Here is a 12,468-nt window from a genome sequence, read left to right as displayed (position 1 = left end):
GTCTACCATCTCACTTTACTTAAGCAAATTGTCATGTTCTGTGCTGGCATCCTTTCTCAACCCTCCCCCAGCCACAAGTCCTACAGATAGGGTACTTTAAAAAAACAGAGATGCAAGACTATGTGAAAAAATTACATGAACAATGCTTTAATAAAGAGACAAGGAGTGACACATGAATTTCTTGAAAAAGTAGGTAGCCAAGAAATAGAAACTAGCTTCACCTGGATTTGTCCATGACAAAGACATCTAGTCAGCTGGAAACTAATCAAAAAATGCAGGAACAGACTAAGATGAGCAAAGGCAAGGTGAGAACTGAAGACATAAGCCTCATCTTCAGGTTATAGGAATCCTTAGACAGAAGAATCTCAAGGGACTTTGTGAAAGAATGTTGCTCATTCTGCATTATACATAACACATACTGTTTTCTCTCTTTTTTTTTTTTTTTTTGATAATCAGGTAATAAATCACTGTATGCCTTATGACTGGGGTGGTTTGAGACATTAACACTGCCCCACCATCTACAATGACATTACACATGGGGTGCTGGAACACTGGGAAGCTGCTAAATCAAAGGAGAAAGGGGGACAAACAAGGATCCCTCTTTAGTTATTTAAGGGCACTAAGTGAAAGAAACAAAACAATATCAAAGACTGGAACAAATTTTCAGAGTCAAGAAAAGACTGAAAAATTGCTATGAATGTCACATGCATTATCCACAAAGGACATCATCCTCAGAATGTTGGCAGTGCTCCCCAGCTCAGACTAGAAGTCAAAGTTTTAAACTTAATTGAAGCTGGCAGTTTATTAGCACATTTATCTTCTTAAAGTTAACACGTAGAAGAGAAAATTGAATACTATAAAGTAATTTCAGTCATTTTGCTTCATTTTGCTAGAATAATTAGCAGAACCTTAGTTTAAATAGTAAGCAGTGTTAAATTTTTGAAAAATGAAACTGCTGCAACTAAAGCAAATAGATGTGACAGAAGTAAAGAAATTAATCAGTGCCAGGAAGTACATTGAAAAGTTGAACAGATTATCATTTCAATTTACTGCCAACTTGATTCAGTGCAACCCCTTCAAAACTGTTATTTTAACAGCATGAATTTCAGTATAGATCCAAGAAGCTCACTTCAGCAATAATAAGAAAATTGTCTCTGTTAAGTGGCTACCAGATCCCTCATTGCACCAATGAAAAGACAGGGTAACAGGAATTTCTGGATATTAGAAATGAATACCAGGAAACTGTCATTTCCATGACTGACCCTCTAAATTGAAGTATCACACTGCAACAGGTTGTGCAGGTTGGCACAGACAGGCACTTTGGAATTTACTGCTTGCTTCAAAGAACAGAGTGTAATTGCTGAGCTAAGTGACAAAACATGGAACTGAGTGTCCTAGTTTAGATTCTTGAGCTTATTAGTCAATTCATACATTTTTTCTACATTTTAATGAATATATCCAAAAAGAGATGATAAATTCTACTTTTCTCTAGTTGCCAAAACTCACCAGCTTCAAACTGGCTGCATATAGAAGAATCTGTGTAATCTACACAAACAAAATTTGCAAAACTAAAGTAAGATCTTCTAGGAAAACATAATCGGGTTACAGAGGGAAGAGATTGGAAAGGAAGTGTAAGCAGAGCCAGTGTGTGATTGTGCCAGTTCCAAAAGGATGTGGTAGTTTATCACAGGTTGAAAAATCACAGAGAAATGAAATGCAACAGAAGTTAGACAAAATGGTCCACAGCTGAACTGGACAAAGAACTGTGGGAAGACCTGCCCAAACAATCTATGCAGAGAAGAGTGTGCTTCAGAAATGTGAAGAGAGCTTAGCACATTCCCCCCCTTCTTTTGTTTGCAGTCCAGCAGAGCAGTATATATGAACTTCACAACTTAGAAATCACAGGTCCCTCTTTCCACTCACAAATATTTGGGTTTCACCCTAATACTCCTTTCCTCAGTGGATAACAGAGGGAAATGACTGGGATAAACTGCACTAGCTGGCAGCCAGATTTCTATCAGCTGGAGCCACTCTGTTGCTAGAGGCATTCCCAGACTACACTGATTTACAGTGGTCTCCAGTGATGAAGAAGCCAGGACTGGGGATGAACATAAGTGTCTTCAAGCCATCCTTGGAACCCTCCTGGATTGAAATTCAGCCGAAGAATTTCAGCTCCTTTCTACTTGGAAGCATCCTCTGGTAGGATGCAATGTGAAACAACACCACTTCAAAAAAACATACTCAAGGCAACATGTCTGAAGATTTGAAAATAATTTCCCTCTAAATTTATACTTTTAAAAGACAGAACATGAGTTTCTGAAGGCTGCATACTGGCACAATAATCTTCTCCATACTCAATAGCTAGAACAAGCAAAAATAGGGTCACAGAGACCTATCAGCCCCAAAAGAGTTTCACAAGGAGCAAGGCTGGCTCTTGCTGGCATTGAAAATCTAGGTGTGTAAACAGTTATTAATGAAGTTTACAAATTACTTTTGGAGAAATTTCTCCAGAACTAAATGTACAACACAAACCTTCTGATAACGAAATCTAAATGAGTATCCTCTGAGAAGAATTATTTAAGAGAACTAAAAATGGTATGCTTCCTCTCTCACTTTGTATTAAATTTTAAAATTATAGATTTTAGAAATATTTTTAAAACAGACACAGATAATTAATAATAATTATTTTATAATAATTAATAAATAATAATTAATTGAAACCCAGAAGGGCCAGCAGACTCACATTCAATAAATGCTTTATTTAGGGGTTTTCTCATCTTATAAATAAGTCAAAAAATGTAAATCTACCATGTAAAACAGTCCATCTGTAAGTATACACTTTAGCAAAATATGATCTGATGTTCACATATTCCTTCATAAATGTATAATTTTGTGAAAATACAAATAAAGCAGAGTTTAGCTTTGTTATTAATGGTAGCACCATTCACAGTGGGAGACTTTCCCCTAGCAGAACATATTTCTCTGAACTTCACAGTCCACCTTTTTGCAAGGGTTTTTTTAGGGCCATTGAATAATATCTGTGTTTACAGAAACACAGAAGATTAATATTTTAAATACAATATGTATCCATCAACGATATACAAAGATAACATTTCCTTTTTAATAATGGAGAGAGTCTTACTCTAACACTTGAATTTTAGCCTTACAGGTCTTATTATTTGTGATATATCAATTATGATACTTATTCTTTCAGCTGGCCAAATTTTCTTCAGGAATCACACTAAAATTAAGAAGAAAAAGAAAAGGGCTCTGTAGCACTTCTGGGCCTTTGTTATTTTTGGACTGTCCGCACAATTCATTTTTTAATGCTTAACCAAGACGTGACTATGCTGAGGTCCCAGGAGCAGCAGTGCTCACGCTGGCAGCAGAGTGTGACTCTGCACTGTGATTTCAACCCACTGGTTATGCTGGACAAAGGCAACCCAGCTCAGGCAGCATTGTGCTTTTCCTAAAGAGCTATTTCACCTGAGACTCTGTCCACACACTGCAGCACTGTGCCTCCTAAATGCACAGCCTCACTTGGAAAATTACACAGAATCTCCCAAACAGTACTTCTTAACACCACAGCAGCCTTCCCTAGGCTCTAAACATCCATCACTCTTTCCACTGTCAACTTCCTGTAATTTGAACTCTTAAAATAGACTCCTCAGGGAAGGCCTGGTGCTTTTATTATTTTTAAATACTGGGAGTATTTTTGAATGTCACAGCAAGTCTTACCTCCAGTCATCTTTGTTTAGATTAGCCAGGATGTTCATCTCTTCTTCCTGCATGAGTCTATAAGCAGCACTTACATGATGGTTTTCAAGAACAGAACGATCGTTGTACAATATAGCAACATCTGACCTGGTGTGGGGAGAAAGAGGCAGATTTTGTAATAGTGTTCCAGTGATGGCACTGGGAAAGGTGGGACCATGTGTTCTCTATGAGAAATATTGACTATATGTACATATATAGAGATAGATATATCAAATGATGTTTATTTGTTCCTACTGTATCAAATACTGATAAATTTTCCATCTTAAATGCATTAAAAATTATCATTATACCATTGCATACACCGTTTGTGGGAAAGTCGTATTTTAAAATGTGTGATGTTTTATTGATATGACTGTCATATCAAAAACTCATGAGTTCTTTGTGCTTCTTGACTGTAGACAGGATCACAGAGCATCAGAAATGCTCTAATTAGCCTACAAGAGTACATTTACACAATACAACCATTTAAAATACAACATGATCAGCAATAGTGGAGCTTCCCCACATAGCATGGGTATTAGGAAGTTACTCCCCCTGCTCTGAGAGATGTGCTTTGGCCCATTCTACTCATTATCAGAAGATGCTGTAAATAATAAGGTATTAAAAAGTTTCACTTTCATATGTTTTATACAGCCACCATCTTTTCTCAGAAAAACAGAGAAACCATGAGCCTCATCACAATGGGATGGTAGAGATGCTAAGCTGCAATTAGGAAGCACTCAAGCATTTCCTAAAGACAGACTCGTACCATAATGTCAGCAAACTTAACAAACTCAAACTCCTTTCCTTCTTAATCAAAGACTAATGTACAATTCCAAAACTACACTGAGACGCACACAAATTTTGATGCGGTGTGGATTTATCATACTTAGCTTCAAACATTATTAATTCTTGGGGAATTTGTTTCCCCAAGACCTGATCTAACCTGCTAGGCAATCAATCTCAGGAGACACCTCTCTGCTGCAATTCTGTTCTGATAAAACTATTTCTGAATATTTCACTTTGGTCCAGTGACAAGTCTGTACTAGAAGAAAGGTGTGTTGCTTTAGCAGTGCAGCTCACTGTGACATCAATAAGATAAATAAACCTCTTGTTCTGTTGAGCAACAGTAAATATTGCCATGTATGGCACCAAGGAATATAAATAATTTAAATAGGATTGGAAAGGTTATTTCGAGGAAACAAACCATAGCCAGCCTAAATAATCAATATGTTTACATCTATAATCAAACTAAAATCATGGGAAAATCTGTGTTATGCCAATCACATATGTTTATGAAGCACACTTTGATCAACACAGCCACTTATGACTATGTTTAAGCAGTGCTAAAATTTGCTATGATTTTGGCAGCCATTCCATCCATTTTCCTCAGGCAAAAGACACTTGGAATCACAGTCTGGGATGCCACATCAGGGCCAAGTTACACAAGGAGAGAAGAACAAGCTATATCACATAACAAATACCTGTTTGCAAGTATGCCTGAATAAAATTCAAAAGCTATCAGCTTAATTAGTTTTCCACTCTTGTAGTACTTCATAGCAAAATATTAAGGACAAAAATAGAAAATTAATATAAACTTGGAACTACAAACCAAAGTTTATTTTTAGCCAGACTCTGCTGAAGGAGAAAAGAATTGTGTCCTTATTTTAGCTGCAAATCTAGCATTTTTCATCATTGAAAGCCACATCTTGGAGAAAAACTATGTTATAGATTTAATTTAAATGTAATCATTGTTCAGTTGATCCATATAAGTGAGTGTGAGGATGTTTGTGTCCAAAGTAATAACATTTCTAGCACTAAACTGTTTTATTAGAATATGCCAGTGCTATGCTGATTTTTTTTAAAGAGCAGCCAAAGCAAACTCCTCAACTGAGGAGGATACTAAAAGCAATGTATAGCTCAGTGTAAGAGAAAAATATGATGGTTTGTACTAGGTGAAGTATCAGATGTACCATTTTTCACTCAGTAATGGATTGGTCAGGGATTTTCCTGTGATCAGATGAAAATATTTTAAGGGAGAGAACTATATGCTGTTGTACAGGAACAGCAGCTAGAATGACTTGCTGCACCTGCAGGAGAACACAGTTAGCCTAACTTTCAAACTGGATTTCTTTCTAGACTTCTTTTTCATTTCTAGTGCTGTTGCTTTCAAAACATGCTAGGAGATGGCTCATGGCAGGTATTTCTAAAGCTCTACTTGAAAGTTTCTCCCTCTGCAACAGGACCCTCTAAGTTTAACACACAAAATGAAATAAAATGTAAGCACATTGCTTTAAGTGATGAGGCATTTTTATGGGGATACACTAGAAGTTTTTGAGTCACTAGTATCAGAATTTTAGTGAACAATAGGGGGTGAACGGCTTTCAAGACCATGTTCTGCATGTTCTGAACCTTTTCAAACTTCCTCTTGACATATCAGCTCTAAAGTGGAATTATTTCAGACATTATGGAGCTATCGTATTACTTTTCCACAGTTTTTGACCATGTGACTGATCCCATTAACTGGACAGAAGTTGATGAAGCAATTTGTAAAACCAGGACTGACCTGGCTGCTTCCTGGCTTTATTAGAAAGAGTTATGAAACAGTTCAGCAATGAACCAAATGAACTGCAAACTCCAGGTAAGACTCTTAGGAGACTGCATCACTTACCTTGTCTGAATATGAAAATTGTTTGTGGTCCCAGTATGTTCATAGTCATGGACGGCAGCTGCAAAGATCATTGCTAAAATTTCCAGTTCTGTGAGCCAGTGCTGATAAATGAAAAACATAGTCACACTGTCAATAATAGCCTAACTCAGATTAAATCCTACAGTACTGAAAATGTTTTACCTTCAATGCATTATCTTCAACTTAAATAAACATTCCTCTTACTCCAGATAACCATATATCCATAACACTTCAGTATATATGACAAAATAAGTCCTTGTACTTATGATTTCTCTGAGACCAAGTTAACATCCTGACGGTCACTAGCAAAGTAAATATTTGCAGCCAAAAATATAAGAAGTTATCAAAAGAATTACACAGTTCACTTTGCAACTCCTTTGAGTATCTACTCTGTTAGCTCACATGAGGCACTTGCCAAATTACAGTATATTAATCTAAAAAAGTCTTATATGAAGTTTAGGTTATAATTTGTCTTTTAGTAAATTATATATATAGTTAATTATAAGTTGAAGGTACAAAATTAGTATTATCTATATTTTACCAGTATACATAGCACTAAAATTAGGCCCATGGGAGATTTCTCTGTTCTAAATTTGACCGTACTTTGTACTGATGAAAAAAAAATTTAGAAGTGCAGAAGGCTAGTATACAGTTACACAGAACAAAAGGTAATGTAGGTCATGTATACAAAATAATGCAGACCCTGGAGTTTTGAGCCCTTTTATAACTCTTGCTAAATGAGGCTGTTTTGTATAGCACAGCTTGTAAAATAACCTCTGTTATCTTCTTTCAAGTTCTATTTCTTGAATGACAAAAAGTCCTTGAGGAGAAAACTTACTCCATCTAAAGATGGGGGCAGAAAAATCATATGATAATTAACCCCCACAGTCATAGGACTGATTAAGTCAAATGCCAGTCAAGCATTTCCATACATATTTCAGATGGTTTTGGTGTACAAGTAAGCTTCTGTACTAAAGGATCAAAGAATGATCTCAACTTCACACACCCCAATGTGCACATATGAATGTGCATGTGTGTGTGTGAATGGATATGAAATGCATAAGTTGCCAGATGTAGTAAAAGTTGCCAATAGTAGTTCTTCTTTCAAAGAAGAAGAAAGATTCAAGATTCATTAGCAATGTAAGAATAATTAAATAGGTCATTCAGTGACACAATAGGGCCACTGAGGAACAAGTCCTGGCTGTTGGTGAAGCAGTATAGGTTTAGAAAGGTCACAGGCAGAGGAATGAGAATGTACTGTAAGCAGTTCTAAAAATGGAAACAATGACCTTCATCATATTGTGTGTCACAAGAAACCAGGCCATGACCAGTCCTGGCTCTCACAATGTTTTCAACATACCAAACAGAACAGAAACACAGAAAGCGTAATGAAAGCTAAACATAAACTTTTCTTCAAGATGCCTTTTCAAAGGTCAGCTTTTGTAGCAAATAAAATAGTTGCTAGACAATGCATTCATAAGCAGAACATTCTTCACAGACAACATCTATGGGCTACACAGAGACTTCATACAGTAAGAGAGAAGAGCAAGTATTCTACACACACTGGTATAGTCAAAATTCAGATCAGTAATCAAATCAGAGAACCAGAGAACTGCTTTAGCTAAAGGATTTCTAAGGAAGCAGAAAAATACTCTGACAGAGACAGTTAATAAGTGTGTTTTGAAAGGGAGAGGGAAAAACAAGTATCTGGGGGTCTGCAAGACTGAGAAGAGCTGAAACAAGCTTCCCTCCTGAAAGATACTATGTCTTGTGGGTGTCACAGATAAAATAAATTATGTCTTCTATGGAAATATTATGTATTGCTTATATGTAAATAGATACATTTCAACTTATGAGTTCTGTTTGAAACTTTTTTTACAGTGATGGATTAAAAACTGAGCAAGAAATGGAGTCTCACAATGCACTTACTGGCAGTAAAGGCATTTTTTCCTTTACTTTGAGCAATACAGGTACGTGGGAGGAGAAAAGGGATGGTGGGAAGATGATCGATGACTCAAAAGTTCTTTACAAGATGTATTCCCTGGGACTTGGATTCTTAAACCTTTATAAAGATGAAAACTTCATGAATGTAAGCTTGACTTATACATTTCAGTTGCATCATCTGGGATTTAGTCTCTTGGGAAGGTTAATAGACTGTCTGCCATCTGTGATACTTAACATTCTAACACATTGATCTGAGGTGGCTGGATCTTCTTTCTTTAGATAGACAGCAAATTTTGAAAAATATAATGATGATTTTATTTCTTTAACAGCAGCTCTGAATATGTCTTATTCTTCACGAGAAACTCTCGAGGGGCTAGTGGAGAAGCATAAGCTCTGATTAGCCAAATTTTTTTGGCAAATGTGGAAATAGGGCTGTTTTCCAGCTTCCTGTAAAAGGTACAAAACACATGACCTCAACAACAGGAATCATGCAAAAGCTTTCCTAAATCCCAGCTTTTGGAAACATTTGCTTCAGTATGTGTTTCAGAAATAAACAAGGAAGACAGCAACTCTGCAAGATTTGGAGTTAGTATCAGGTCCTTAAGAGAAAATGAAAGCAGAAAAACCTCAAATTGCAAACCAATCTGGAAAAAAAAAAAAAAGAAAAACACCAAAAAACAAACAAATGAAAAAACCCTGGAATTTGATCTAGAATTGCATCATATTTACTCTAATCCAGGTATTAGAAATAGAGAAGAGTTTTAAAAAAGGACTACAATGAACATGTCTGAAAACTGTTGGCTTGAGAAGCAAACTCCAAATTGTTATTGAGTGGGGTACTGGAGGGTTAACCAGGCAACAGGAAAAAAAATCCAGCAAGTTAAATAGAACATTTTCATTATACTGATGCTTTCTCAAATTGCAAGTGACATTTGGGAGAGAAATACTTTGCAAGCTGCAGAATCACTAGGCCCTCTTTCAAACACTGATTTCCATAAATGTTCCTTCTGCCTGGCAAGTACATCTGTTTGAAGGCACTCTTGACTAAGTGGTGTCCTAGTTAGATTTCTTTCCAAGAACTTTCCAGTATCACAGCACCATAGAATCATAGAATGGTTAGGGTTAGAAGGGACCTTAAAGATAATTTAATTCCAATTCTCCCTGCCACAGGCAGAGAAATATCACAATTCAATATCTTAATTTGGCAATTACAATGTGAATTAAACCTGGACTAATTTAATAGAAATATTTTGTAGCAGTGTCGCAACACTAATGAGATTTTGCAGCAGTAAAGTCTAAACTTTTTTGAAAATCATTTTCCAAATCACATCTAAGGCAGTTAGAAGGGTAAGATGCTAATAAGGATAGAAAGGTCTTTCTCACACTCATGTGCATGCAGTGAAATAGCAGATATTCAAATATGAAACAGATTTCTTTATTCAGTGTTCAGAGATACACAAAGTGTCTTTCAAAGTGGTTTAAGCAACAGCTAAATGTCCCAAAATTACTAGGACAGTTCTGGAAGTTGGAACTTTGTCCTGGCATCACAAGAAATATCTGAATATTATTGGTTTTTTGAAGGGCACAGGGGCAGATACAATGGGCCAGAGGGATGTTTATAATATAAAACAAAAGGATTTTCCTCCTGGTAAGATCCAAGTGTATGCCTGCAACAAAGACATGGCTCACATCACTTAACTCTTGCAATTAATCTAATATCCTCAAGGATTTTCCTTTACTAATATATTCTTTTGATAGATATTTTGTATACAACAACTTTGGTTTGGACTCCTCTTGGCAAGAGCTGTCTAGCCTCTTCAGTCTGATATGGAAGTGCTTTCTCAAGAAAACTCAATCTGAAAAGGAATCTTGGCTGGTGAAGACTCCAGGCTTCATTTAAGTAGTATTAGAGTTAAAATATAGCTTTAAACACTTACAAGAAAAATGCTTCCTTCAAACAGTAGAATAAAAACGTGCAATGCCTGGGGACCTTTCCTTGCCCACCCTGAAGCCAAGGGCATTTTAAGTGAGAAAAGGCTTAACATAAGTGTTTGACTGTTATTTATTGTGTATATATAGGAGCAAAACCATCCAGAGTCTGTTCTAAATTTTTTCTATCCAAAGTCTTCTGGAACTGTTTCACAGCTCTGCAAACAGAAATCAGACACTATTTCTTCCCAGCTGTTTGGTTTGTTGTCTGTTCTTTGGTTTGCTGGGGTTTTTTTAACAACTGCATTCACAGTAAAGACAAATTATCAAAAAGCCATTGACAGCAATCTCCATTTTCTTTCAGTCAGTATTTACTTTTGCCTAGCAAGCTGATAGTGAGGAGAACTCCACTGCTGGTATTTAATTTAAGTGTTAAGAAATAAAAATGCTTGCACAGATTCATTTCAGTTCCCAAATAAATGTGATGTTTCAAGGCAAATGCAACAGCCTGCCTACCACAGGCACATAGAGTATGCAAGAGCAGTGCTAAAGAAGGTTAAAAACTGAAAGAAAAAGCAGTTTCAGAGTTTAAGGCCAGGCTGGATGGGGCCTTGAGCAGCCTGGTCTGGAGAAAGGTGCCCTTGCCTATGGCAGGGTGGTTGGAACTGAGTTGTCTTTAAGGTCCCTTCCAACCCAAGCCATTCCATTATATAATTCTAAGCCTGCACTGATTCAGGTGATGATATAATTCTAAGCCTGCACTGATTCAGTACATTTTTCAACAGCCAGGACCTCTGCAGATACTAAAGCTTCCTTGCCTGATCACACCTCCCATGCTCTGATGTGAAAGTAAAAAATTCTCACCTGCCCACTCCTGCAAATCTATCTCATTAAATATGATATAAAATACCTAAATCCAGGCGATGAAAAGCAAACAGGATTTAAAGATTATTTTTTTCTTCCTTTTTCCCTCTGCATTAAGAGAAGTTCAGCCTGGACGAACTGTTAAAATGAAATAAAGTTCACAGCCTGAACAGCAGTTCTTGAATCTCTCTCTGCAAAAATTTTCAACTGAGCTTTTTCCATTAGAAAAGAAACATGTGCACATTTATTCAAAACAGCAGAGTCTGAGAAAAGAAATTGAATTTCACAATACTTCTTACCATGATGCCAGTGTGAATCATTATGTAATGCACAGTTTGAGTAACATCAGCTGCATGGATCAAATTGTGATAGGGATTTTTGTATTTGCTGTAACCAACTTCAAGAGCTTCAGCAAAAGAAATAAGATTGGGAACAGGGATCTACAGACAAGAAAACATTAAAATAATTGTTTTTTTCCTGTAACAGCTGCAAAGCCAAGCGTGCAATAAACGAATCACAAATAATATACCATGGGATCTACTGGGCAAACAATAAAAGTTTAAAATGTAAAGGTCTGATATCATACATGAACCAGTGAGTCTCCACATAAATTCTGTAGATGTTGTATCTCTCTTCATACACCATGCACAAGGCACTGCAGAGCTATTAACCAAATGGTTTTCAAGGCATGTCTGTCTGCACCAGGGATGCAGAGGTTACATGTATAACACAGGCATGACAGATGGGAGTCTAAAACTAGGATTATCTCCTTTTCTTCACCACTTTTACCTTGCTTGAGACAAGGTTTGCTTTAACGTCACAGTACAACTTCCCTTCCTCCAGACAATGTATGAACTACAGGTACTTTCTGGTCCCACTTATTTTTGCATTGTGCTGGTTTTGGCAGGGATAGAGTTAATTTCCTTCATAGCAGCTGGTATGGGCCAATATTTTGGATTTGTGCGGTAAACAGAGCTGATAATGCCAGGATGTTTGAGTTACTGCTGAGCAGTGACTGCACAGAGTCCAGGCCTTTTCTGCTCCCCATCCCACCCACCCTGGGGAGCCTGGGGTGCACAAGAAGGTGGGAAGGGACACAGCTGGGACAGCTGGCGCTGCTGACCAGGGGACAATGCTCCACACGGCCTCATGGTCTGCAGCCCCGGGCTGGGGGAGCCTGGCTGGGCACTGCGGCCTGGGCACTGCCTGGGCAGCACTCAGCTGCTGCTGCTGAGCGATTGCCTTTCATTTGCAGCCTTTCTTCTTGGATTTGATTCCTCTCTTAA

General features: G+C 37.2%; 1 protein-coding gene across 5 annotated transcripts in view; it reads right to left on the bottom strand.

Annotated features, from left to right (window-relative positions):
* The window catches only part of PDE1A (phosphodiesterase 1A), a 198,337-nt gene that overhangs the window by 29,004 nt on the left and 156,865 nt on the right, over positions 1–12,468 (bottom strand). For all 5 annotated transcript variants that reach the window (XM_030952806.1, XM_030952808.1, XM_030952804.1 and 2 more), the window contains 3 exons: positions 11,482–11,622; positions 6,428–6,528; positions 3,739–3,864 (listed from right to left, as the gene is read on the bottom strand). In XM_030952806.1, the coding sequence (XP_030808666.1) occupies positions 3,739–3,864; positions 6,428–6,528; positions 11,482–11,622 (368 nt within the window). The remainder of the gene's footprint in view (positions 1–3,738; positions 3,865–6,427; positions 6,529–11,481; positions 11,623–12,468) is intronic.

Source organism: Camarhynchus parvulus, chromosome 7, assembly GCF_901933205.1.
Source record: "Camarhynchus parvulus chromosome 7, STF_HiC, whole genome shotgun sequence".
NCBI classification, from domain to species: Eukaryota; Metazoa; Chordata; class Aves; order Passeriformes; family Thraupidae; genus Camarhynchus; species Camarhynchus parvulus.
Note: the sequence above shows the minus strand (reverse complement) of the source record. Positions and strands in the feature narration are given on the sequence as shown.